At 50.4% G+C, this 27,789-nt stretch overlaps 2 protein-coding genes across 8 annotated transcripts in view; both read right to left on the bottom strand.

Annotated features, from left to right (window-relative positions):
- Positions 1-27,789, bottom strand: part of ADSL (adenylosuccinate lyase) — a 300,844-nt gene that overhangs the window by 22,119 nt on the left and 250,936 nt on the right. The window contains exon 2 of the mRNA XM_069102878.1: positions 225-446. Coding sequence (XP_068958979.1) covers positions 225-389 — 165 coding nt within the window. The 5' untranslated portion in view covers positions 390-446. The remainder of the gene's footprint in view (positions 1-224; positions 447-27,789) is intronic.
- Positions 10,083-27,789, bottom strand: part of TNRC6B (trinucleotide repeat containing adaptor 6B) — a 230,321-nt gene continuing 212,614 nt past the window's right edge. For all 7 annotated transcript variants that reach the window (XM_069102859.1, XM_069102858.1, XM_069102857.1 and 4 more), the window contains 4 exons: positions 25,786-26,010; positions 25,614-25,684; positions 22,467-22,606; positions 10,083-21,886 (listed from right to left, as the gene is read on the bottom strand). In XM_069102859.1, coding sequence (XP_068958960.1) covers positions 21,499-21,886; positions 22,467-22,606; positions 25,614-25,684; positions 25,786-26,010 — 824 coding nt within the window. In that variant the 3' untranslated portion in view covers positions 10,083-21,498. The remainder of the gene's footprint in view (positions 21,887-22,466; positions 22,607-25,613; positions 25,685-25,785; positions 26,011-27,789) is intronic.

Genomic DNA, 27,789 nt, shown 5'->3' with positions numbered 1-27,789 from the left:
GGGGGGGGGGGGGGGGGGCGGAAGGGCCCTCACAGGCCGTCAAGTTCAGCCCGGCCATTCTTACGGGAGAAACTGAGGCCCGAGAGCGGTGCACCCGAGAAAGGGACGAAGGACACGTGGGTCGTGTGACTTTCCCCAAAGTTCTGGGGCCTCCGCGCTCTGATTGGAGAGCGTGCGTCACGTGGGGGCGCAGCGCGGGCGCTGATTGGCCGCCGGCCCTTTACCTGCTCCGCTTCTGCCAGGAACAGCCACAGAAGTCTCCAAGTCCGGAACTTGTGGGCGTCGCTGAAGAGGAAGGACATCTCCGGGCTGGCGTAGCGGGAGGCCAGCGGAGAGCTGTACGTGGCCCGGCCGGCCGGCCCGCCGCCGTGACAGCCATTGACCGACATCCCGGCTCCGCGCGTCCCAGCCTCCGGGAAGGCGCTGTCCACGTCAGGGAGGGGTCTGCGTCGTGACGTCACGAGGGCGGGACTTCCGCTGGCCTCTACCACGTGGTTTCCCTAGTCGGTGACGTCACTGCGTCAGCCTTACCGCCAGCCGGAGCCAAAAGACATTTGAATCATCTAGGGGGTCATTGCTCCTCCGTTTTAACCTGTGGGGAAACTGAGGCCCGGGGCAGGGGAGAGACTCTCCCAGGGCCACCACACTGTCAGAACCACAGACTGACTGTGGGATCACAGCTCTAAAGCTAGAAGGGGTCCAGTTCACCCCTCCCCCTACTTCTACACGTGGGGAAACTGAGGCTGGGGGCAGGGCGCTTGGGACTCCGCCCCCCAGGGCTGCCAAGGCTCCTCGGGACATCCCCTCCCCCCTTCCTCGTGCATCCCGGGCAGACCCCAGGCGCGCCCCAGGTCCCTCCTCCACACCACGGCCTGACGCACTCCCCGCGACAGCGCAGCGCAGCGCGGTCCGGAGAGCTTGGGAGTCAGAAGGGGAGGCCAAAGCCCTGTTCATGTCCTTCTCGGGATGATCGGGGCAGATTCCACAGGGCTTATTTCCAGGGACTCTCCCGTCTGTCCTAAGCAAGTCTCTCTTATGGAGGGCTCCTCGATCTAGAACTGGCCAGGGGGACCTTGGAAGCCTTCAGGTCCAGCTCCTTCATCCTGCAGATCTGGAGACTGAGAGCTGCTAGTTATTAAGCACCTACTGTGCGTGCTCAGCGCTGGGGATACAAGGAAAGCACAAGTCTGCTCTCGAGGACCTCCCAGTTTAATGGGGGAGACCGTGTGCATATACCCTGTACAAACAGGATGGAGATAGGTGGAATCAGTGCTTGGGTGATAGGGGAGGTACTAAGAATAAGGAGGAGGGAAAGGGCTTCTTCTAGAAGCTGGGACTTGGTGAAGCTCCAAGGTGGCCAGAGCCAAGATAAGCCTAGTAAGGGGCAAAACTGGCCTCAGGTCTCACCTGTCTCTTTTTTTCTTTAGCCTCCAACAAAACATGCTGACTCATCTTCGTAATCACCCGTCATTGCCCTTCTGCCTGTGCCTTCCACCCAGTCCCATTCTGTGTACTTGCCGTGACCTCCATCCCTTCCCCGTTCTGGTACATTCATCCCTAGGCCATCATCTTTTCATCTGTGTTTTCCTTCCTTTCCAATCCGGACCCTTTGCTGAGTCAGCTAGGGCACACCAGCCCCCCAAACCCTTTGTTCACTTGCTGTTTCTCAACCCCACAGGATTCCCCACCCAGCTCTCCTCTGCATACTCCTGCGCTGCTGAAGGAAGCCCCACACCGCAGCCGCTGCACAACAGCAGGACAATCTCACTCTTCTTTCCTACTAGATTCTCTATCCCACTCATCTCCGTGGCTGTTCCATACCCCTACTCCTGTCCTCAAGCCACCGCCACCCCCTCCTCGCACCTTCTCCAGCTGTGGACCTTGTCCCTCCAGAAAATTGGGGCTATTTGCCGAGAGCTCCCCTTTCCTCCTTTTTATCCCCTTACAGTCCCATGACATCATCCCTATCTCCCATTTCCAATGAAGAGGTGACCCTTCTTGCCATGGCTGGCCCCTCTCCATGCACCCTTGATCCCATCCACTCCTACATCTCCAGCAGATTTCCCCTCTCTAATTTTCAGCCTCTCCCTATCTACTGGTTCCTACCTGTACTCAAACATAGCCATCTCTCACATCCTTCAAAAACTTTTGCGAGACGCTGGGTCATCCCCCTAGCTGTTCCAAATTATTCCTCTGATTTTCAGCCAATTCCTAGAAAAGCTGTGTATGCTCATTAGTCATCATTGGCATTTCTTCCCCACTGTCTTGTCAACCCTTGCCTCGACAATCTGGCTTCCAGCTTCATCTTTTAACTGAAGCCTCTCTCTTCAGTCTTCCGGGATCTGTCTGATGGCTTTTTCTCCATCTCCATCCATCTTTCTTGACCTCTCCACAGCACTGGGTGTGGCTGCCCACCCCTTCCTCTTCTCCTCTGACCTGCCTGGCCACTCCTTCTAAGTCTCTTTTGTGACATCATCAGTCATCAGAAGCATTTATTAAGCTCCTACAAAGAAAAGTAAAAGACAGTTCTTTCTCTCAAGGAGCTCAATCTACATGAGAGAACATGAAAATAATTATGCAAAAACAAGTTACACACAAGAGATAACCAGCAGAAGGCTCAAGGCTTCCTTTAGAGGAGGGGATTTTTGGTGGGCTTGAAGAAAGCCAGGGAAGTCAGGAGGTGAAGATGAGGAGGGAAGACGAGAGAGGCAGGGGGTGGCCAGAGAGAATGCCCGGAGCTAAGAGATACAGGGCCTTGCCTGTGGAACAGCCAGGAGGCCAGGGTCCCTGGGGGAGGGGGAGGGCAGGGAAGGTGTAGGGAGGCTGGGTGAGTTATGAAGGCCCTATCTCGCGCCCCCTACAGAGTATCACCGAGATTTGTTCTTGGGCCCTCATTCTTCTCTCTCCACACTCTCACTTGGTGACGTCATCATCACCCATAAAATCAATAGTCACCACGGAAGACGATTCCCAAACCTACTTGAATCTAGTCCTGGGGTCTCTCCTAGGCCCAGCCCTGCATGGCCAGCTGCCTCCTGATCCTATCTCAGACTGGATGTCCCACAGGCAGCAAGCTCAGCCCATGATCAGGATCCTCCCCAACTTTTCCGAATTTCCCTGTCGCCATCCTTCAGGTCACCGAGGTCCATGATCTCAAGGTCGTTGTCGATTCGCTGATTTCCTCACTCTCATCTCCCACATCTGGTCAGCTGCCAACTCTCATGTATGTCCCCTTCTCTTTGCTTTCACGGCCACCAGCCCAGCTCAGGGGCCCACCTCTCCCCTGAACTACAGAAATCACCTCCCAATTGATCCCTTTGTCTCCAGTCTCTCCCCACCCAAGCACATCCTCCGCTCAGGTGCCAAAGTCTGTTACCCCTTCTCCACCCCCACCCCCTCATTCAGTAAAATCTACTGGCTCCCCATTTCTTCTAGGGTCAAATAGAAATTTGGCATTCAGGGTCCTTTACAAGCTGACCCCAGTCTACCCTTGCAACATCACTCCCCTCCACACACTGCACGCTGTGGCCACCCTGGGCTGCCTGTTCCATCCCTTTGCCTCTGCAATGGCTGGCTCCTCTCCTTCCTCATCACCTCATGTCTTGGAAGCCCTAGCTCGCTTTGCTGCGCAGGTCAAGTGCCTCTCGTCCATCTATCTCCCCGGCCCTGCCATTGCCTTGTATGTATTCTCTACCTGTTTTGTAGCTATCTTTGTCTTCCCCTAGTAGACTGTCAACTCCTTGGGGAAGGGAAGATTTCATTTTTTGTCTTAGCACATTCCCAGGTACATAGTTGGTACTTAGACTGAATCATAAGTGAAGCTAAATTTAATCATTATAAAAAAATAATCCACGCGGGGATGACCTTTTTGTCCATGCCTATTTGAGAAACCTTTTACTCATGCAGGAAGGAAGGACTATGGTTAATAGCTCAAGGATCATTTACCACCATCCATGGGCATTTCTGTGCCAGGCACCGAGCTGATCAAGTAAAAAAATGAAAGTCCCTGCCCTCCAGGAGATTCCATTCTACTGAGGAGACCCCAGGAGAGATGGAGGTGCATGCAAAATCGGTATGAGCTGCTTGGAGGAAGGACTTCATGAGGAAGGTGGCACCCAAGCTAAGTCTCAAAGGGGACCAGCGATTCCAGAGACTTGGAGGGATTTACGCCAAGTCCCACCACCCGGATCCCACCACCATGCTCTGCTCCCAAGTCACACACAAACTAGTCTTTCCCCTTTGACACTTCAAGCTGGCAGGTTCTAGAGAGATCACTCACCTGAGCCTCTCCTCCCATTGCCTTTCACTGGCCTCCATAATGAGGATGGATAATCCACGCCTTAAGAGAGGCCGGAGAACATTCCATTTGCTAGAAGTAACACCATTAGATGTGAACTCCTTGAGAGCAGGGACTGGGGATTTGGGGGTTTTTAGGGGCCTCTCAGCTCAGGGATGAAATGAGGCATTGGCAAGTCACTGAACAATTTAAAGGAGGCTGACTCTCATGCAGCAAGAACACTGTGGCATTTGACTTCTCAGGTCTGGGCTCTTCTTGTCTCTACTGGTCAGTAATCATCAGGGATGGCTGCTCCGCAGGTCTAAGGCACCCAACAGGTCTGAGAAGCCCAGATTCCATGTGGTCAGGACTTGGTCTTCTCCATTTGACTCGGAAGCCCTTCAAGTCCACAGGGCCAACTCTGCCCTATCTCCGTGCTGGGCACATAGAAGGCATTTAACGAATGCTTGCTGACCTGACACTGGAGAGTATAATTTAATTTCCATTCATTTCCCAAGCACTGTTTTAGGTACTATGGGGAAGATCAAAGGAGTTTGTGGTGGCCCATAGAGACTGAACAGGAATTCCAGCATCAGGGGGGGCAAAGTCATTGTGGGCGGGGCAAGAATGGAGATACGCAGGAAAACCCTGTGGGAAGTGATAAAGGGGGGAGATTGATGGGTGCTGCCATTGCTGCTGTCTCCAGGATGGGTGGCATGACAGGGTCTGCACACTCTAGGAGGAAGGTGTGGCCTGGAGAAGTCTGATGGTAACGGGCCCCTGGGGGTGGGAGGAAGGGGATGGCTCTGTGCTGGGTAAAGAGATGGGGTCTGAAAGCCGGAGTATCATTACAGGAAGGAAGGACACTCCATTGCCTTAGTAACTAGATGATGGTTCTGTATGGTCAACCTGGGGCCAGGAGGGGTGGGGGTGGGAGGCTGCTCTTCATTGAATCATAGATGAACTACCCGAAGGCACCTTAGGGACCACCAATCCAGTGTCCTTATTTTAAGGATGAAGAACTTGGGCCAAGAGAGGGAAAGTGACATAGGCACGGGGGATCAGACCCACTATAATTCCAAATTCATGATAAAATATATGATCTGCCTCCAAATAGAGAACGGTGTGTTCTCTCTTCTCTCACTTTCTCTTCTCTTTTGCCCTCAGCCTCTTCTCTCTCTCTCTCTCTCTCTCTTTGAAGGGGGTTGGAAAGGATGGGTACACAGAGGAGGAAGGGGGCCGTTCCAGGCACAGGGACCAAAGATACACACTTGTGACATCACAGCGCACCTTCTAGGGGTGAAGGTACTGATTCAAGTAGCTGGGGTGTGGAGCCCAGGGAGGGAGGATTCTGGATGGAGCTGGGACTACTTTGGGACTGGACCTCAGGGCACATTAATGGCAGCCACAAACGCTTCTTAACAACGAGGCTCAGAGGCTGAGTCCCACTTCTTTCTTTTGGCTTTTATCAGCAAACCATTTTGCCAACAACACCCCCTGATCTCCCCAAGGATGATCCTGTCAGATAGAGGAACAGAGAAAGAGGGCATCACTGTGCCTTTTAAGGGAAAGGTGGGATACCCTCCAACCTCCTGTAACTCACTCACCATCTTTGACCTGAATCTTACTGCCTTTCGGAGCCTTCTTTCCTTACCTTTCCATGGCTTTTCCAGTCCTCTTTCATACCACTCCATCAATCAGGAGGCATCTCCTATGTGCCTACTTTGGGCTGGATGCTGGGGAGACAAAAAACAAAACTGAAAAACAGCCTCTGCCCTCAAGAAGCTTCCTTTTTCTCCAGAGAAAGAACACGGACACAACTGGGCACTTACACAATTGCTAACAAAGGAAACACAAGATGTTTGTTTTTTTTTTTTTTTGGGGGGGGGGAGCCTCATGGTGCTTGAGCAGAATCTTGAAGGTCATAGGAGGTTGCCAGGGGCACAAGTGAGGAGGGAGGGCATTCCAGGAATGGTGATGGGACGGCAAGCCAGTCCACTTTGGCTGGACTGCAGTTTGGGATGGTAACACTGAAAAAGGCTGCAACGGGCAAGGTCGGGAGATTTAAGATCCGGACAAACTTCTACCTGATCCTCGAGTCTCTGGGTGGGGAGGACCCACGGGAGTTTGAGGAGAGAGGGGCCAAGGTCAGATCTGTAGCTTTGTGGAAGATGGATTGGAGGAGACTCCCGTGTACCCACCGTCCCTTCACATGTCTCTGATGAAAGTCTTCCCATCTCCTCCATGAAGCCTTCCCTGACCTACCCAGCTCGGTGATGTTTTAGATCTCTCCTACCTTACACACTCACCACTTTTTAGTGTATATTGTATTTATCTGTACTGTACACGAGGCACGCCATGGTAGAAAGTGTGTTAGATTCGGAAGCCAGGAGACCTGGGTTTGAGTCCTGCTTCACTGAGCAGTTCAGACCCCCAGAGCCTCTGTTTTCTCACCTGTAAAGTGGGGACTGCTTCATGAGGTTGCTATGAGACAAACACATGGCAAACCTTCAAAGGCTATGTGAATTTTAATGGGTACTCCCATGCCCCATCTCCCACCTAGGCTGCAAGGTCACTGAGGGAGGTGACTGCACCATTTTTCATTATAGTCTCCATAGTTCCATGCACAAATAATTCTCTGACACTCACTGAATTTAGATATAGAATCATATGACTTTGGGAAACTTTCAGAACATTAAAAAATGACTCCTACATAGAGAACATGAGAGTGATATTAGTAATACAAATCACAACTCTCCCTACCCTAGGCAGCTTTGGAAATAATCTTCTCTTTCATATATGAAAAACTTGGAAGATAGCTAGGAGAGTTTTTAAACAAATGAAAGAAAAAAAGGAAGATGGCAACTTGAAGAATCTTCTGGCTCACGGCAGCCCTTCTCCAGGGTCCAATCGTAGCCATTCTCCCAAGTCCAACCCTGGTCTCACCCCCTCCGGCCAATCCGAGTCTTTCCTAGCCCAGTGACCTTCTTTAACTAACACTTAACACCTGTACCTTTTGTGCCTACGAGCCTCGCGCAGCACTCGGCATATGAGAGGCATTTACTACGTGTTCATTTCCCTCTTCCGTCTTCAGCATCTGATTGTTAGCATCTTGAAGACAAGGAACTTATTTCAGAATTCTCTTATACCCAAAATAGTTGTAAGTGTCAACATATAGTCTTGCAAGAGATGGTAGGGGGCCTCTGGGGCTCGAAAGGTGGAAAATGACATCAGTGCCTTCTGTCGAGAATCTTATGACCCCAAATATGTAAAAGGTAAGATAAAAAGGAAACAAGCCTAGTAAACTTACTGTGTGCTAGGTGTTTTACAAATACTGCCTTGAGCCTTGTGAGATGGGTGCTATTATTATCTCTGTTTTTATAGGCGAAGAAACTAAGGAGGTGAGTTGCCCAGGTCCCCACAGCTGTTAAATGCCTGGGGTAAAACTTGAACTCAGGTCTTCCTCACTCCTGGACCAGGAGGACATAAGGGAGAGAGAAGAACAGAGGAGAAAGAAGAAAGGAGAGAGAAAGAGGGAAGGGGGTAGAGATTTCGCATGAAGGGCTCTAGGAACTTATGAGGGAAATTATTTCATGAGAGATGAACTTGGTAGACTCCAAGGAGATGTAGCCTGACCTGGGCCATAAGGGAAAGGAAGGCTAGCAATATTCTGGGATGATGAGGGCGTGTGGATGACGCATGGCCTGGGAGGGCGAGAGAGTCGGAGATGGAATCGAGGAGCAGATACCCCAGTTTGGTCAGAACGTGAACCTTCCTGTGACGGGGAAAAAGTAGAAAATAAGGCTGAAAGAGTGGGTTTGTGCCACATGGTGAATGGCCTCAGATGCCAGGCTAAGGAGTCTGAATTTGACTGCATCAGGGAGGAGGCTTCACCACTCGACATGCATTCATGAAGCACATACAATGTGTGAGGCATCGTGCTCAGGAGGCAAAGACAAAACAAAACGGTCAATCCTGAACCAAGAGCTTGGACTCTACGGGGGGGTGGGGGGGTGGGGAGGGGTATGACATGAATTGTAAGAGGCAAGCGGAGGGTGTATTCCTGGGGTGCAGGACACAGGAGGCAGGCTGGGAACAGGCCAGCCAATCCGGCTGGAATGCAGAGCATGGAAAATACGGCACGTTAAGTGTGACTGTGCAAGGCACTGGAATGTACTGGAAAGGACAGTGGCAGTGAGAGTGCAGAGGGCAAGAGTTCTTGGAGGCTTGAGGGGTGTTGGAGGGTGACATGACTGGGAGCCTGGATGCCTCGGAGGGGGTGGCTGTCATCAAGAGGACAAGGGCGCCTGGGGAGAAACAGCTGCGCGTGGGAAGCAGTTAGGTCCTGTTTGGGACATGTCGAATTGGTCCATATTCTGCAGGCAGCTGGCTGCATTTCCAGCCTCCATCCTTCCAGTTTAAAGGTGTGGATTTGGGATTTATCTGCATAGAGGGGTTCTTAATTGCAGCCCTAAGAGAGGCTGAAACCACTGAATAAAAAAAAGATGATCAAGGGCAGACTCTTGGGAGGTAATCTGCATTTAGGGAGCTGAGGATAATGAATGAGGAAACAGAAAAGCAGGGTAAGAACCAGGACAGATAAGAGTCACAGAGGTCAAGGGAAGAGAGGGGGATTCAGTTACAGGTGCTACAAAAATCTCAGAGATGGGAGACTAACAAAAGATCACTGGATTTCACAATTAAGAAGTCTGACTGGATGGGGCAGCTAGGTGATAGAGTGCCGGCCCTGGAGTCAGGAGGATCTGAGTTCAAATCCGGCCTCAGACACTTAACACAAAACGATCCGTGTGACCTTGGGCAAGTCACTTACCCCCAACTGCCCTGCCCTCCCCCCTCCAGAAAAAGTGGGGGGAAAAAAGTTTGATTGGGATGCAGATGGCCAAGGGCCACTTTCCACAAATTTAGCATTGAAGAGGAGAGCCTCCCCCACCCCCCCTGCAATTTCTAGCAGGGAGGATGGAATCTTAGAGAATATTTAGGCTAACTCACTCACTGAGGGAGGTCCCAAAGGCTCAGGCTCGGCTGAAGGCACACTCCTCTCTTAACTTGTGACTTTCTTTAAGTTGTGACCCAAAGACATCACCATACCTGTAAGCTGCTGGTGGTACTTGGAGCTGATAGGTTTGCTAAGCAAACTCTTGGGCCCAGCATCCATCACCGTTTCTTGTGCTGGTCACAACGGTGAAGTCCTCTCCCTCTTACACAGAACCTGTTGCTTTTGGATAGGCAGCCTTTAGAGGGAGGACATGTGGTCTGCCAGACGGGGAGTCGTCACTCACCAACAGACGTCTCAAGTGTTTCCCAAAGCTGCTGGCAATCAGACCAGCTTCTCCAAGGCTGCCCCAGAGGCAGGCAGTGGCAGGAAAACTGGATGAGTCCCTGTGTGTGGCAGGGTTTCCTCACACAGCTTCAAGTAGGTGCCCTTCTTCTCTCTCTTTCATGCCCCTCATTCCCTCTCCCAAAGATCACAACACAAAAAAGGGAGGAGAGAGAAAAGCTGTTGAGGGTGGGGTGGGGGGCAGGGAGCACTTTTGGGAAAGTGCTCTCTCTTCCTTGATTATTTTCAAAAAGCAACCGTTGGGACGGGACGGGGACTGCAAACACCGTGGGCATACATCGAAGCAAATGGAAAGGAGACAAAATCAGAACTTTCATATCGTGAAACTCCGAGGCTGAGTTTCTGGTACCTGTTAAGGTTTGGGTGCAGAATGAAGAGAGGGAAGAAAATAAGCAAACTAAAATCGGCCTGGCAAGAACAAAGTTGTCAGAATAAAAGAGGAAAGCACAGGATTAAATGCTTAGCAGCCAAACACATTTATTAGTCTTTTTTTTCTTTTTTTTTTTCCAGGAACCCAAAAATATTTTGTAGTTATAATGTAAGCAACTGAGTTGCACATAATACAATCATATCTTTCAAAAAATAAAATAAAATAAAAAACAAAAAATAAGCTGTTTAAAAGCAAAAAAAAAAACAACCCTTCAGAAAACTCTTCCATCTGCATTACATCATCTCTCAGTTTCAATGAAATGACGACGACTTAATTCCTTATTGATTTTAAGCGGTCACAATCCAATAAAACACCACCCTCTTTTTTGTTTGTTTTTTGAAATCCAGCATGAAAAATACAGTACCTGCTATGGCAAAAAATACACATAAAATGCAACGTTTCAGCTTATTTGTACATTAGTAGAGTTTAACATTTTATTGTTTGTTTTTTTTAAGTGAACCAGTGATTTTAAGTACCACTATACTAAAAGTAAAATAAAAATATAGAAAAGGGGGGCCCAGCCTGCCATGCAAGTGCACCTCTAAAGTGCCTAGTTTCTGTGTCCATGTAAAACCAGCAATTTCAACAAATTGGGGTTAGGATCAAACCCAGGTTTTGATTAAAAAAAAAAAAAAGACATTGTCATTTCCTCTCTTCCCCTCCCCCCTCTTCCCTGTCCTGTGAACTGCCCACCCGAGAAGAGAGAAAACAAAGCCACCCAAACAAACTGTAAAAGCTATTTCAAGTATTAGAAAAACAAAACACTTGTAGGTAACTTGCAGAGCGCATCCTATGTGCAGCCATTGAGACCTTTGCTTCTGGTGACTGTACCTTCCTGATCCCTGTCTGTGTGCAAAGTAGGGAAAGAAAGCTGCCCGTTCAAACCCAGCCTCTCTTCTAGATGCCCTTGCGGGCGCGCCTTGGGGGGGAGGGCAAGTGGGGGGCTGGAGAGAGGGAAGGAGGAAAGGGGGCCTCTCTGCTTGCCGGAGGAGAAAGAAGGGCTCCGCTGCTTCCCCTTGGCTCCTGTCCCCACCTCCAGTGCCCACGGTCTCCACTGCCATCGAGGCAGAAATCGCACGGAGGGCATTCACACGCTCACTTCTTTCCTGATGGGGTAGAAGGTATCTGAACTAACCCATGTAAACACAGGCCCCAGGATTCCAGAACTCAAAGCAGCCATCTCATCTCCATCTATATGGTAGAAGATAAAATAGTTCGGAAAACGTTTTTGTTTTTTTTTGTCAGGTTATGTTTCATTTCTCCGGTTTGTTTTTGGTTCCTTAAACGGGGGTATGGGTGGGGTGGGCACAGAATACAGGATTGGATTGTGGACAGTCGGGCACTGCTGGATCACTTGAATGCTTTCTTCTCCTAAGCCGGGGCGGGGGGGAGGGGGAAGGTGTCCTTACTCTGCACCCAAAGGCCACAATGAGATGAAGGCCAAGGGTGCAGAATTCCAAACCACTCAAGGTGGGCATGCGCCACTGTGGCTTTCTTCAGTGGGTTCACTGGGCACACTTTGGTCACTAGGGGTTTGAGGAGGAAAGAGTGGCCCACCAGGAACGCGGGGACAAAAGCCAGCAGAGCCCTTTGGGAGAGTTACTGAGGATAGGCAAGATGTCTCTTGGGAGGTGGGAAGAAGGGCTGAACCAAACCCTAAAATCTGTATCCCCCAAATGGGCGCTGACACCACTTCTGGCCAATGCCTACCCATGGGAGGCTGCCATCTTTAGGGAGGGCCTGTCCCCTCACCGATGGGGTGAGGATACCAGTGAGAGCAGTGCAGCTGGACAGACTGCCAACACACTCCTGTCACGGTCAGTGTCACCACAACTTCTACAAGGCCTTAATTTGCACAAAAGCAGCACCTGGTGCCATCTCACGCTCCATCCCGAGAGTAGCCCACGTGATTGGCAGCAGAGCTGGATTCAGGCCGATCCTCCCTTCAATTGCAGCCACCATTTGGCTTTTACATGGAAAGCTTTCTCTATCAAGGCATCGAGGAGGGAACGCTCTGGGCACCTGGGAGGGCGTCTTTTTGAAGAGACAGCACAACCAGCTTTAGGACCTGTCCTGTGTATGCAGCAAAGGGGCGGAGGAGGGTGGAGGGGCACCCACCCACAGACGCAGAGTGGCCTCCCTGACCTCGGCTTTGTCTTTAATATGAAGGATTCACAAGCTGAAATTTCTGATGGCTTAAAAAAAAAAACAACCAAAAACAAACAAACAAAAAAAACCACCACGTCATATGATAGGGTTACTTTCACAGCAAACTAAATATTTTAAAAGCTATCTCGCTATTTACAGGTTCTTATTAAAAAACAAAAAATCCATTAATGTCAGAAGAGGAGATAAGGATTCAGAGTTACAAGATGGGAAATGTACCAACGAGGTATTGTCTTGTGATAAACAGTTGAAACCTCAGGATTGTTTGTTTGTCTGTCTGTGTGTTTAAAGGCAATCTAACAGATTGGAACCCTGATAGGATCACGCAGTGAGGAGAGCGTGACGTGATCAAGTCTTTTACTCATTACAGTACTGTGAACGTCAACAACAAAAAAGCTTGCTGTATGGACAACACTGAAAACAGCCACAACATTCTCTTGCTGATGATACTGCATGTGGAGGATGACGCCAAGAGTAAAGTGGATGCCATGGCTTCCCACGGGCAAGGGATCCTGATAAGACGGCACGGAGGGTAGCCGGGTGGGGGGCTCCCAAGGAGATGCCTTCAAGAAACTCACTCAGATCTTAGGTGTCCAGAGTCCAAAGGGGGTCCCACGAAATCCAGATGACATTGGCTGGGAAGAAAGGAAAGGAGGGAGGCAGGGAGGAGGCAGGCAGGCAGGCTCTCTCTGCCCTCTTCCCAGCACAGCAGGGGGGTGATGTCCTAAATCTGTGGGACGGAGGAGCAGTGGGCTCCAGCTCTTAAGAGAAAAAACAAAGGCTTCGGAAATGGACAGATTGCAAGGTGGTTCCTAAGGACCGCAACATGAGGTGATCTGGTTCCTGAGATTGAAAGGGACTAGTTACTGAGTGCAGGAAACGAGTCCTTCTCCAGAGAGCCCCGGATGAACACTACCAGGCTAGACTTTGCCTGCCCCTGCTGCAGAGCAGCTTGGTTTTCTGCAGCTGACTTAATTAGCAGACTCCCCGAACAATGCCCAGCCACTGGGAGAGGCTGCCAAGAGAACTCTTTGGCTCCCGGTGTCCTCGCTGTACTGAATCAGCATCCCCCTTTCCCTCCTAAACACAGAGATACCATGGACACAGAAACTGTTGAACAATTATGCAAAGCTACTCATCAACCCCTAACACCCCCACTCCCCGCCCCCCTGCAGAATGCATAGTTTACAATTCACTTTACAAAATAAAAAAGCAATGCTGACCACATATGGGACCTTTTTTTTTTGAAAAAAGAAAAAAAACAACCTCTTCTTAAATTCAGTATCAAAATTCACATTTGCATAAGAATACATTTCAAGGCCATTAGAGAGGAATGAGATTGGAGCAGAGAAAGCTTCAGTATCCCCCCTCCCTTTGTCTTCCTGAATGAAGATGAAGGAATCTGGTTGTGAGGGGCCCTCCCCCCTGAGGACCGGAGGCAGACAAGAATCCGAGAAATGGCCCAAAGCGCTGTACACGGTGTCTTCAGAAGGTCAGGGATGGGGAGAAGAGGCGGAATATTGGACAACAAAAGCAAACGAAATGAGAGGCGGCGGATTTCTCTGCTTCAGCTGTGAGAAGATGGAGAGTAAAGAGGGTTTCAGATGTGTCCCTCTCCTTCTCAGAACCCTCTGCTCTTTGTAATACCCTGTCTGCTCGAATGGCAACACTGGAGCTGGGGCACCCTGCCCAGCGATCTTATCGGACACGGAGGGTCAAGACGTGCTGCCTGCACCACATCCCAGGGCGCCAAAAAGTGAGAAACGCCCTGGCCACTGGCACGCTTCACTTCTCCCCTAGTGACAGACAGTCCCCTGCACACACACGCACCCGCACGCACAAAAGACACGAGGTCACCGCTCTGGAGAGGAAGGCGCACGCCAACATGACTTCCTTACCCTCCTCAGTCCTGTGAGACTGATGCCCACGGTCAACAGTGGCCTGCAAGGGGCTTCTGGGAGAAAGTCTGACCTTCCATCTTTCCTCATCTCTGATGGGGAGCTTCCCAGTTAGATGGTTCCTGTACTCACAAAGGCACATTCAAAAATACATTTAAGTAACACCTTAAAAAAAATAAAAAGGGGGGTGGCGGTGGTGGTGTTTTCAACACACTTGTTCTAACCTACCCTACACTTCCCTGGCAAGAAATGTCGCATGTTGACTGGAATCACTTGGTGAGCCTCGGCCTCCCTTTCAAAGGCAGGTCATGCCGTCCAGGTTTGCAGAGATGTTGGTTTGGGTTTCTTTTTGCATAAGCACCCCCTTTTCCATTTTTGGCTTCTCTATTTGGATTCGACCACACCTCTCCCCATAAAGCTCTGCTGTAAGGCTATCTATCCCCTCCAAGCAAGTAAGGCTCCTCTCTCCACCCCGGTCACCTTCTGGAACTTCCTCCTCCTCTTCGGCCCCCACCCCGCTGACCCTTCTGGTGCCGGATGTAAAGAGAGGGGACACCAAATGGCCAGGGGCAGGGGAGACGCAAGAGAACAGAGGAGATGAGATTGTGGGAAAGCAAAGCACTTAAAACCACAACCAAACCACACAATACTGTCAGCAAGCTGGCCAACTCCTTTTACTGCTTAGCATCATCTCTAAAGAAAAATTCTGCTTAATGAAACAAACAAACAAAAAAGCGGAGCCCATTTACTAATTTGGCTAGAAACAGGAAAAAAAAAAAAACCAACCCAGGAACTTAAAAGTATCATATTTTCAATGCACTGATTTACAGTTAAAATCCCTCGGCTGAGGCACAAAGTGCTTAAGGAACACTATGTAAGGACCAAAAACAAACACTGGTTATCTTGGATATTTCTCCTCATCTCTCCTGGGCGCCTGTCTTTTAGTCACAAGGAGCACACAGCACGCCCTCGCCGGGCAGCACTGGGCAAAGGTTTCTTCTGTCAACAGTTAACTGGAAAAGGGGAAATACTAAATCTCAACTTCACATCAGCAGCTTTTGTCATTTTGAACAGGAAGGGAGGTGGTAGTGCCTGGCTGATGGTGATTCCCCCCAAACAACTCAACATGCCCAAATGTTAAAGAGCCCCCTTCTTCTTAAGGGCTATGGAAAAGTTTTAGAAATCAGATCTGCCACACACAACAAACGGATGGTATGGACACACGGCAAGGAGGGCGATTTATCGGACGCAATGATATGTGACATTTCCCGCAAATATTTCAAGGCCTTCTTTCTTAGTAAACCCTCCCATTTTGATAAAACGGCTACATTCACAAAATCCTGGTATCGGTAGCAATCCCAAATCTGAAGGGCTGGATCTGACTCTCCCTCTCTTACAGCCACTCACACACCCACACCCACTCACACACCCACACACACCCCTTTGGCACTGGCCATAGAAATACAGACCATGCATGCCTACGTATGTCCTACTGGTATAATAAAAGTAAAGGTTCGGTTGATGGTGTGCTGCCATTGGTGGTCGCTGGGTACAGGGACCCTCGTTACTGGCTGAATGTTGAGGTCACAAGATTTACAATTTATCTCTCTCTTACACACAGACACAGACACACGCACGGACAAACACTTCTCATTTCCACTAGAGTACTAAACTCCACTTAGACACTTTAACAGCAAAAAACGAGACTGAAGAAGATTCTCGTACAGTTAACACTAAGATGCACAGTTAATGCATAGAGGAGATGGGACAGAACCTGGCAAGATCACTGGAGAAGGAAAAGGTTGACTTTTATTGGATAAAATATATATTTCTTCCTAGTTCAAGACCTTAAATATAAACCTTACCCCAACAAATAAAACTGTGTCTACTGTGTTCTAACTGTCCTGGGTGGGGGGGAAGGGAAGGGGAGGAAGGGACCAGGAACTGGGACCTTCTCTATCTCAAGACTCAACTGAGAGACGGTGTTAACAGCCAAGTCTCCTGAAGACGTACTGTTTCTGAAGCAGAGAAAACAGGCTTGACTTAAGCTCTCTGCTGAGCACATAGGAATCTTCAGTCTGTGCAACAGAAGCATCAGAATGCCAGGATCTTAAAAAAGAAAAAAAGAAAGGGTGGGGAACTGTATCCTCTTATAAGCCTGAAACCGCATCTCAGGGCTACTAAAAATGCAGCCCTCAGAAAAGCACAGAAGGGGTGAGAGGGGCTGATGGTGAACGTGCCAACACGGAAGTGAAGTTTCTTCTAGAAATAATAAGGAACTTCCCAGTTCCTAGAGAGCTTTCATTTCTCCCCACGTGCCTTAGACACTACACTTCACAAGAGAACTGGGAGCTTCCTGCTGATTGATGCCAGACTGGCAGGGAAGGTGGGGAGCTGGCCACCCTATTATATCAGAAGAAGAAATGAAGATCCCCCAGACGGAGAGTGTGCGTGAAAACGTCCCCATGCCATCGAGGAGACAAAGAATGTGGACATTGGCGAAAGGGGTGGCGCTGGAACCCTCACTTGCAGCATGCGCTAACTGCGGCCTCCGCGACGGCTGTGGAACCCCATGATCCAGGGGCACTGGCTCGCTGAGCTTTCCGTTTCTTCACAGTGTCTCGGAGAGTTGTCGGTTTGGCTTAGCAGAAACCGAAAATGAAGACTGACAGGAGAGGGTCGGTTGGTCACACAGCCTGGTCTGATGGAAGACGTTTCCCTTTGGGCAGGTGGCCAGAGACCAAAGCACGTGAGAAGCACTGAGGAAGCCTGCCTCTCTGGTCACTTGAGACAGTGAGTGTCTGAAAAGAAACCTGGTAAGAATGCAGGAAGCTTTGTCCTCAAGGAGGAGAAAAGAGGCCAACTCGGTGGGTCGTTCCACCAATCATGATGGCCCAGCAAGAGAAGTGAACAGAAGTCCTTCAGAAGCAGCAGGGGTGTGGGTGTGGGGTGGGGGCAATGGCACACTCTCAGACCGTCCGCTTGGAGGACAAGTACTCAAGTCATTCAGAGCGGCTCTCACCAAGAGACGCCACATCCTCACTGTATCCTGCTCTTAAGTCACTGCTAACCAACAAGGCAAACCTTCTGGAGAACGGAGGGGAAAAAAGGAAGGGGAGAGGGGAGCAGGAAACCCCAGAGGACTCCCTTGTACTGGCCCAACACAATAAGACTTTCCAAATTAACACAGGTCTACGTTTCCACAAGCACTCACACAAAGCATGGGATGGATTAAAGTGGAGGGCACACAGTAACACGCAGGGCAGGGACTTGGCATTCTACTCTTTCCAAGACTCAAAAGCACATTTCTAGGAATTTTTTTTGAAATTTCGCCCACTGCCACTGGGGCATGGCCAAAAGGACTCCATACTGTTTCGAGGACAGGTGCATTAATTTCCATGGAGTGACTGGACCACACGCACACCCCTCTCCCCCTTTCACAGGATGTTTGGGTGTATGTACGAAGGCACTAAAGCGGTTTCAGAGAAATTTCAGGCATTAACTCCGCTTCCCCTCGCCTGGAGAGGAAGCTTTTCATTCCCAGTGGTAAGCTCAAATGTCTCAATGAAGCTCTCGTCATGCTTGGGAATTTCAATATCTGGCCCCAGAAGGATATGCCAAAGGGGGATTCAATATCACCAAAAGAAGAAAGTCCAACTTCCAAGTCTCTAGCTGGTGGATGGAGGTAAATAAGCAGCAAATCTTTAAAATAGCAATTAAAACGAACACAACAGTAGCTGGGAGCTAGAAAGTCAAAATCATTTGTTCCTCGTTCGATCATCTTACTCTTCCCCCTCCTTTCCACAACAAAAGGAGGTAGACACAGACATTTCCCACTAATGGAACAGTCCACGGGTAATTTTCCTGAAGCAATGTCTAGATTTAAAATTTGTTCCAAAAAGCATTACTCTATATTCCTTATTTTCTTTATGTAGATTCTTACAACTTTACTAAATTTTACAGCCAGAACTAATATTTGGGGGAGGGTAGTAAAAAATGCAGGAAATTGTCTTTTTTCTTTCATTAAAAAAGAAAAAAAAAGTGCGAGGAGAGATAGCGGTTTAGTCCTCAGTGGGAAGGCCCAGGGATGCCATTCCCATACAGACGCCCATCTCTTTCTCTAACTACAATTACACTCAATTCCAAATGAGACTAAGACAGAGCTTGTTACAGCTTAATCACTCTCTTAGCTGTTTTTTTTTTTTGTAAGAGTATGTATGATGAATTTCTTGCTGCTGAACTGAGAACTTTTAAAAAATATCTTATTTCTTTGTACAGGTTTTAAAATGTGTGATCCCCAGTTATGACTGTAACATTTAAAGACTTTTCTTTTTGAATTTGTTAAAATGAAGTAAAAACTTTTATTTTAAACTTTTCTTCTTGAAGATTCAGGAACTTGTAAAAGTTTATCAACAGGAAAGAAACAGCCATCTATCTAGGATAAGATACAGTTAAATAAACCATCTTCAAAAAAACTGGCTTCCTACCCTAGAATTCCTGAGAATGCTTGCAAATTTTAAAGCAGGAAAATAAATGTTAAAACAAACACAAAAAAACCCCCAAACAAACACTGTTATACGCTCCCAGAGTTAGTCTTCATCTAAAATATATATATATATTTTTATATATATGCACTTTTTGGTCTTTTTAAAAATTTTAAATTTTTTTTCCCTTTAAGCTTATGATGGAAGAACATTTTAGCTTCTCAATTATATTTTTACATATTTCAAATCCCTCATTATGTCTTGTAAACAAGAGGGGCTCTAGCACCCGGCTTTCACCGTAGTATCATATAATGAACTTAACTAACCCAAAGTGCAGGTAGAGGAACCACTAGGCAGGTTTCAGGAGAGGGCGAAGGACACGTGAGGAGCCCCTGGGGAGGTGGGGGGCGGCAGCAGGCAATGGGACATGAGAAACCAAGCGAGGCCCTTCGGGGACTTCCACTACAGGTAAGGAACTCAGATCGTGTTTTCTCTATGGAGGACAGCTGCGCTTCACCTCAAGGCCACAACAGAGCGGATGCTTCACCACTTGGGAAGAAAGCAGGGAGAGGAGCTGAAGGAGGGGGGTCTTCTCTGCAGAGGGCAGGACAAAGAAACGGGTGGCTGGCCTGGGGTAGGGGTATCGTAAAAGAGAAAGCAAGCGATGCATCGGCTGCCCGTCCGCCACACCCTCCAGCTTGCCCACCTGCCCCCTGCCGAGTCACATCTCATCATCACATGCAGCAAATGCTCCTTGTAAGACGCTCTCATAACCCCAACTTAGCACCCCCCTTTGTCAAGCCTTTCGGATGCCTGGTTTAGACTGACAGGGCTGAGTCAAGAAACCTACAGAGCTTCCAATTTCCACATGCGAATGATTTTTTTTTGCCTTCCCCTGACCACTCACACGCACACATGTATACACACACACACACACACACACACACATGAAAAGTTCAATACAATAGGCATCGTTGTATCCTTCACTGAAGATGCTCACACAAGACGCCTCCCCGGGCCCCCCCCCCCCATCAGAAAGCTGACTAGGACAGCAGCATCGACTCCCACCCAAGGTCGGGTCCGAGCGGGCAGGCATTTGCTGGTACAGAATGTGGGCACTTTATGGAAAGCAGTTGAATGCAGACTGATGATGTCCACGCCTAACCAAGTGCTGGCCCTTCTCCCTGCCCACGCTGGAGGTGGGTGCTGGGTGTGAAGGGGTCTCCCTCCCTCCGGTCCACTCAGCTCCCCTCCCCACAAGCAGCAGTGCCCATGTAGAGCCCACTGGCCATTGCTGTGGATTTGAAGGTCGCCCCTGTTCCGCCCAGAGTACTGTTCTACACTGATGCTCACAAAAAGTTCTTTAAATACCGACATAAAAAAGCAAAAATACAGGAAAAAAAGGTGCAATACTCAAAGTCTTTGCTAGTTAGACCTGCCTAAGCAAAACCACATACACAGGAAATACAGAACACAGAGAAACAAGAGGAAAGGCTTGAAGTACACACTGGTTTAAGAACATTCTTCAGTAAACGTTTCGGTCAGTGACGGTCTGGTGCTGGGACACACCCAGGCCTGGCACAGGTAATCGCGAGCAGAGAGGGGCGCTGCCTATGCCTTCAGGAAATGGCTGATGCCACTCAGGTCTTTTTTGTATTTGTTTTTTAAATGACGAGACAACTTAGTTGAAAATTTAGGTAAGCATGAAATTTCTGATTTCCAATAAGCAAATTCCATCTGTCTGGGCCACGGCCAGGGAAGGGAGACCGGCTACACCGTGAAAGAGCAAGGAGGTCTTTCCACCCATTCCCGTCCAAACCAAAAAGGCCTGCTTTGAGAAAACACAGCAGCGGGATGTTCTGATGTGTCTCTAATTTTAAAACCAGAAATAAATATGGAATAAGTACATGGATGAACGCACGAAGACGTGGTCACTCCAGATGCGCCTCCTGCTTGCCTGATTCTGGATATGGCAGTGCTCCACTCTGCTGCTGGATGGACGTAAAGGCTCTCACACACACACACACACACACACACACACACACACACGCACGCACACGCACACACACGCAGATGACCTGCAAACACAAAAGAGTGCCCTGCTTGAGGGCGTGAAAAGCATTCTCCTGAAATCTGAATGCACCCCACTGGGTTTGGCATCAGTCCCGGCCGGCCTTCCGTGAGTGGGGGAGGGACAAGGAGGAGGAGGAGCAGACACACACACACACACACACGTCCACACGTGCTCACACACACCAACCACAAGCATGCCTGGGCAGTTACACGTGCCAGCACACACTGGTATTTCTCGACCAGCCAATCACAATTTTTTTCCTTTTTTTTTTTTAAAGTTTTTTGTTTTGTTTTTAAAGTGAGGCTCCGTCTAGTCTTCCCTCCCCCAACCCCACAATTCTTTTGCCCTCCCCCCCCCCAAACACGGTAGACCTAAGGACGGAAACACACCCAGTGCAAACCAAGTTAAAAAGCTATTTTTCAGTATATATGTTTCTTAGCAACAACTTCCGTATAACATGAAAAAGTGAAAAACTAGAAACTAATTTTTTTAATTTTTTGTGTTGAAATTTAAATGGTATGTGTACTTGCTTCACATTGTCTTTCTAGGTTGGCGTTCATGATTCAAGTATTTCAAGAGTGATATGTTCTCTTTTTGGATTCATTTTCCAAACGAAAAAACTGAAGGTATAAGGGAGGCAACTGTGTGCTCAGACAGTCTGGCAATGACCCACCTTTTTTTTTCTCTCTCCGTTTTCTTTTTTCCTTTTAAAAATGTATTTATTGCAAGTTGAAAAAAAAAACGAAAAGGTCGAGTTAGTGCTGCTGCTGTTCCAAAAAAGGTCACGAGGTCAGAGTTGAAAGTTCTAAGTTCAGATTGAATCCGACCCTCCTCCCAGAAGGTCACCAGGTAGCAAAGGAGCAGGGCTGCCCATCCGGTGGGGATCTTCCCCACTGGGGACCCCCCACAAGCTGGAGGAGTAGTTTGGGGGCCCCCACAGGGAGGCGCCAGGGAGGTCGCCGCCGCTGCTGCCGCCCCCGCCGCTGCTCCACTGGCCGAGCCCCGCTGACCCCCCAAAAAGATTCAGGGCGGGGCCGACGGCATCTGCCTGGCTTTGTCCCGTCTCCAGGGGCTGCCAGCCGGCGGCGGGCGCGCTAGGTGTCGCGGCAGGGGGAGGGGGCTGGGCTTGTGCCAAAAACCGGCTCACCTCCTCGTCTGTGGCAAACTCGGCCAGGATGGTAGTGTTTCCCAGCACACACCTGGAAAGGGACAGAAAAGGGGAAACGCTCAGGGGCTGTGACTTCAATCCTAAAAGACACAAAGAGAAAGCACAGGAGGTTTTGGGCAACGAGTAAGATGGCTCTAAATCTGGGTGAGGGACTCCTGACGTGGACACACCCTCCACTGATGCAGAACGCTCAGTGAGCCCGAACCCCCAATCTGTCTGGCCCCCCAGACCCATGCCGCACCAGCCCTCGGAAATCTGTCACACGGACACCAACTTGGGGGTGAAAGTCCTCTCTCATAACTTAGGACTGCCTCCAGAGTCAGTCATCAGGAATGAGAATATTTCTGGAATATAAACATTGCTTGTGCCTGGTGGGAAAAATGTGTCTTGTCTACAAACAGACCCCTCCCCTCCTGCCCTTCTCCCCCAATGCTTCCCCAGCAGGGAGATGATGGACATGCTCCTCGTGCAAGGCCGAACATGGGGAGGCACGTTCTCTCTCCTTCCCGGCCTCTGTAAAGCGTGTGCTACGTGCAGGCAGGAGAGGCCTGCCAGGCCCGCCAGCTGCGGGGCCCAGGCTCGGCCCTCCCTCGAGCCCAGCAGGTACTCACATGTGTAGGGCAGTCTGGGCCTTGGCTGCCTCCTGCTTGGTGCTGTATCGGATCAGGGCCGTGCCCTGGGTCAGGTTCAGATGGAATGTCAGCAGTGGGCCGTGCTGCATGCAGATCGTCCTCAAGGTTGACCCATCAATCTAAGGACAAAACCCCAGGTGAGACCCAAGAGAGGGAAGAAGGGGTGACGGGGCTACTCAAAACATGTACTCTCACTGCGGAGAGAGAAGGAAGCAAGAAAGAGAAAACCACCCAAAGGCTAAGCCCAAAGAGCCCCAGACCATGCAACCTGGGGTCCTCAGAGCACTGGGGAGGCCGTGCCAAGGCATCCACAAGAGCTCCTCCAAAACACAAGCTTCTCGGATGTCATATGTCAGAAAATAAAAGCACTTCGAAGCAGCAACGTGATTATGTCAAGATGTTGGCTGGCAGAGGTGCTGCCCTTCTGGTAGGTGGCTCCATGCCAGTTGTGCCCAGGGATCCCTGATGAATGGTCAGAGGCTGAGGGTTCAATGACAATCTCAGCTATGTTCTGAGAACCCATTCACGCTGTCCACAGACGCCCAGCCTCACCACCTGAGGTCAGACACCAGGATGCCAGGGCTATCTGGGATCCTGGCCGCCCCCCTCCACGTGCTGGGAGTCCTCGTTCTGCGCCTTGGCCCCCACCAGGGGTACTGACTGCTGACCACTGTCCCTTCCTCTTCAATGACTTACGGGCCCAGCTTCCTATCTCTCCTCGTCCACGGGTTCTTCTTGGCTCCCATCTCTGGCCTGGCCTTCAGTTTGGCTTTTTGCTACAACCGGACAGTTCTTTCCTGGCCTCTCCTCGCTGCCTCAATTGCTCTGGTGGCCACTGGCCCGAGCCCCGCACTCCCCAAGCCCTCCCACTCTGGCTGGAGCTGCTCTCTCCGAACTGCTCAGCCCTTGTGTTTTCTGACCTGTGGCCTCTCCTGGCTCCTGACTCTCCTTTTGGTCAGTGTCCCTGGGGCTTGGTCTGTCCCAGATCCCCTTAAGCTCCCAGGGGCTAGTCATCTCTAGCATCATATTATATCTGCATTGCAGATAACTTCAAATCAAGCTCCTGTTCTTACATGTGCTGATTCTCAGCCCAAAGGCCCATCAGCTACCTTTCTGGCCCTGTGCACCTCCCAACCGAACATGGCCCAAGTGGCAGCGAGGCAGCTAGCCTGTCTGTGGGTGTGCCGACAAAGAGCTGCCATCACAGGGGCCCTCCTGGGGGGCAGGGGGGCGTGTCTGCCTCTCTGTATCCACAAAGGCTGGCACACAGCAGGGCCTTCATCAATGCTTGCAGACTGGCTACTCTCCTTTTCCTCTAGGACTGGTGTCAGACTGTTTTAGAAACGCTGCCAGACACACTGATTCAGAAAACAACAGATTAACACTGCCTATGTTGTACTGTATTTTCATTTGTTTTGTTAAACATTTTCCAATGATGTTTTAATCTGCTTCCTCCCATACTACAGGGTGAGTTATGGGTAGAGTTTGACACCTCTGTTCTAGAGGCAGCTGATAGCCTAGTAGAGAGTGTGTGTTGGGCCTGGGATCAGGAAGATCCGAGTTCAAATTCAGGTTCAGATACTTCTGAGTCATGTGACCGACCCTGGGCAAGTTACTTAGCCTCTGCCTGCCTTAGTTTCCCCAACTGTAAAATGTGTTAAAAGCACTTGGCAAACTGCTGGCACACAATGGAGGTCTGTAAATGCTTATTCCCTCCCCTTTCTACCCTTCACCTTTCTCCCCTGAGGAAACCATTGTCTGCTTCCAAGTTCTCAACTGCAGCCAGCCTCACTTTTCCCCTGGCCCTTATGCTCTGGCCACTTCCCAATAGCCAATCATTTGTCAGATCCTGTCAGCTGCCTCCCTCTGCTGCAGCGGCCAGCCTGGACGGCCTTTTCTCGACCCTCGGCCCGTCTCCATCTCCTCCTGTCTGTCTGAGCTCTCCTCGGGCTCCCTGGATGGATGGACCGCCACCCTAGGTACGCCCGCCAGCTCTGAATGGCCCCAAAACTCCACACTCTAGCCAGCTTCACCTGGCGATCCCCTCAGCCCCCATCTCTCTGCAGGTGTCTCCCCTATCGGCCATCTTGACATTGTAAATGCAACGTGTCCAAAACTGAAGCCATCATGGCTCCCCGTTGTGAACCTCCCCATCACTGAGAGGGCCCTGCCCAGTCAGGTCCAGAGCCTCAACTCCTCCCTATCCTCCTGGCCATCTGCGGTCTCCACCTTTAGTCCCTTAGATGCCCCCTCCCCGCCCTGGTGCTGGACCTCATCACCCCGCATCTGGACGATTACTACAGCTGTCAGGGGCTCTGCCCGCTCCAATCAGCCTCCACAATGACCCTCCTACAGTGCGGGTCTGACCATGCCACCTCCTGCCATCCCTTAAATTCGAGCAGCTCCTTACCAGTTCCAGGCTTCAAGCATAAAACGCTGTTTGGCTCTGATGCCCCAGCCTCCCCTTCCCTGCCACACACTCTTCAGACCAGCGACGCTGGCCTCCGGGCAGCCGGGAAGGCTCTCCCTCCTGACTTCTCTGCAGGTGAGTCACAGTGGCCCCACAAAGCCTCTCCTCACCCCTTCAACACTACCATCCCCCTCTGAGGACTGCCGCTGTTCCGCCCTGCCCACGGCCATCTGCATGCAGACTGTGAGAGCCTCAACAGCAGGGGCCGTCTCTCCCTTTCTTTGCAGCCCCAGCCCTGCGGACACCAGAGGAGCCTAACCAGTGTTGGCTGCCTTGGTCCCTGGGCTCCTCCCTCCTCTCTACCAGCTGGCGGGTGTTCCATCTCCTGCCTCTGCCTTTGTCCCCCACCCCCTTTACTTCACCTTCTAACACCTGTCTCCTCTGGTCAAGGCCCAACCTGGGGGCCACCTCTTACGGGAAGTCTTGGCAGACCTGCTGCCGTCTCCTTCAAATGATCCAACCTGCATGTCTGTCTACGTGACCTGAAGAAGACAGTGACAAACCCTCATGCCCTCCAGGAGGTGGCCTGAGTTCTCCAGCCTCTTGGTCCAGGCTGTGCATGGGTGCTTAGCCAGGCCCACTACCATCTGTGCTCCATGCCCTGCCCACCTTAGCCAGAGAGCCCTAGTACCCACAAGAACATGGAGGGCGAGTACCTGGGGAGTGAGGTTGTGAAGGACCAGCCAGTAGCTAGGACGAGCTGTGCCGCCATCGCTCCAGGCAGAGGCTAGGGAACAAGAGAAGGCAGGTTAGAAGCAGCCAGGGCTGGCAGCCACTGCCTCCCCCTCCCGGCCCCCTCCCCCCAAGCTGGGAGCTCCAGTTGCTCACCTGAGGCAAGCCTGGAGTCCTGGGCCCCCCACCCCCTGACTGAGCGGGGGGCTGTGCTGCTCCAGGGAGATGACGGTTTGGGATTGGTCAGGCCGGGAGGTGGGCGGGGCAGCCCGCTAGTGTTCCTTGAGGAAATATGGTTTTTCCACATCTTGTTGGAGAGATGAGTGGGGTTGTGTCCTATGGGATCTGGGGACCATGTTGATTTGTAATCAGTGAACTTTGCTGGAAGGAAAAAGGAAGGCAGGAATTACTGACGCTGGAAGGGCCCCTACAGCCTCCAATCTTCACAGCATCCCACGTGAGCAAGGGCTGCGATCGCCCTTCCCTGCATCAGAGAAGAGGAAACTGAGGCCCAGAAGGCCAGGACCCCACAGGATTGGAACCCAGGTCTGGCTTCCTATCCACCAGGAGCCCTGCAGTCACCTCACATGGAGAAAAACACAGACTTTCATCGGATTAGAATACACGCTTCAAAAGCAGCAATGAGAGAGAGCCCGCACCAATGTCATGCCTCTTGTTCATTTACACAGAATTAGAAATTACACAATTAACGACTGTGGCTTTGCAATGTTTATCAGACAATAGAAGATTAATTATCCTTCTAAGTTTTCTTCTTTAAACATAATGCTTTTGGAACATCTGGAGGTTCCTTTAGTGGTGGTAACACATTCCTGTGCTTTGGAAAATCAGCCCCTGAACCCTAAACGTGGGCCCGAGCCTTACGGAAATCAACAAAAATACATTTAAAAATTATATTTGAGTGGGATGTTCTCCAGCCATTCTCTTAGAGAAAATGTTTTCCTTCTTTACATCTTTTCTCACAGATTTCAAGGTAAAAAAATGACAAATGAGTTTTTCCACATCCAGTTTAAAGACAGACAGACAGAATAAACCCTCCAAATTTCAAGTAGACAACAAAACCAATCCCTCTATTTTGGAGGTCAGGGAGCATGCTGGGTGCTGTAGTAGGTGAGCATCAGACTAAGTATTTGCCTTGGGGAAGTCATCTTCTAACGGAGGAGAATGGGGTACGTCCATCAGGGCCATGCGAGGAGCCCCCGTGATGGGCGTGAGGGCTCTCTCAGCTAGAGAAAGGGCAGAGCCAGCACAGAATGGGCATCTGTCCCCCAGGGCACAAGGCTGGAAAGGCTCGGGGCCCGCCGCGTGATGGAATGGTTATCTCAGACAGCTGAATGTCGAGAGGACTGAAGGAGGTGAAAATAAAGGCCTGCTTAGGGGGAAGGCACTGCTGTGGCAGCAGAAAGAAAAAGGAAGGGCTGGGCACAGAACAGGACACATCTGCGTCCCGGGCATGGGGACCAGGAGGACCAGGCGCCTCTGGTGTCTGGAAGGAGACTGCGCTGCAGCTAGGGTGGAGGAGGAGGAGGGGAAAGAGGACAGGGCGGAGGCGATGTCTTGGGTATTCAGAAGACAGCAGCACAGCGGCCTGCTTGAGGAAAAGGGATCCTACTATGGTGGTGGAATTAGGGCTAGGGTTAGGGGCGGAATCATCACAGCAGCACTTCCATTTGTCACAGCTTGCCAGACGAGATCTGCTGTGTATGAAGAGTGGACATACGAACCAAGCTTCATAAGGGCCACCTTCGAGCAGCGGGGACAGGCGCTTAAGGAGATGACATGGGCATTGAGGCTTTAACACAGACAATTCAAGAGCCTGGGGGAAAAACCCCAACAGAGTCCACAGCCAGAGAACTACTCGATCAAGTCTAGGAGAGAAGTTTGTCAACGACATAAGGAAGGCGAAGCTGCGATCCTAATCCTAGAGATGATGTTACAGCCTTAGACGTCAAGGTGGCCATCAACACGCTCTCTTCCTGCTGCTCTGATGCATCTGTGACCTTTAAGGGCACCAGCATTTCCTTTCTGTGGCCATCCTGGCATTGTGTGGGCACCGATGGACACCCAGGCTGTACCTCAGATATGCTCCTTCAATGCTCAGGTCACAGCCTTCTGCCTCAAAGCTAGTTCTCTGGAGGCTGC

This window comes from Petaurus breviceps, unplaced genomic scaffold (genome assembly GCF_028583685.1).
Source record: "Petaurus breviceps papuanus isolate PSGF00001 unplaced genomic scaffold, PetGlider_PUasm1.0 558, whole genome shotgun sequence".
NCBI classification, from domain to species: Eukaryota; Metazoa; Chordata; class Mammalia; order Diprotodontia; family Petauridae; genus Petaurus; species Petaurus breviceps.
The sequence above is the reverse complement of the archived record's forward strand: the minus strand, read 5'-3'. Positions and strand labels throughout refer to the sequence as shown.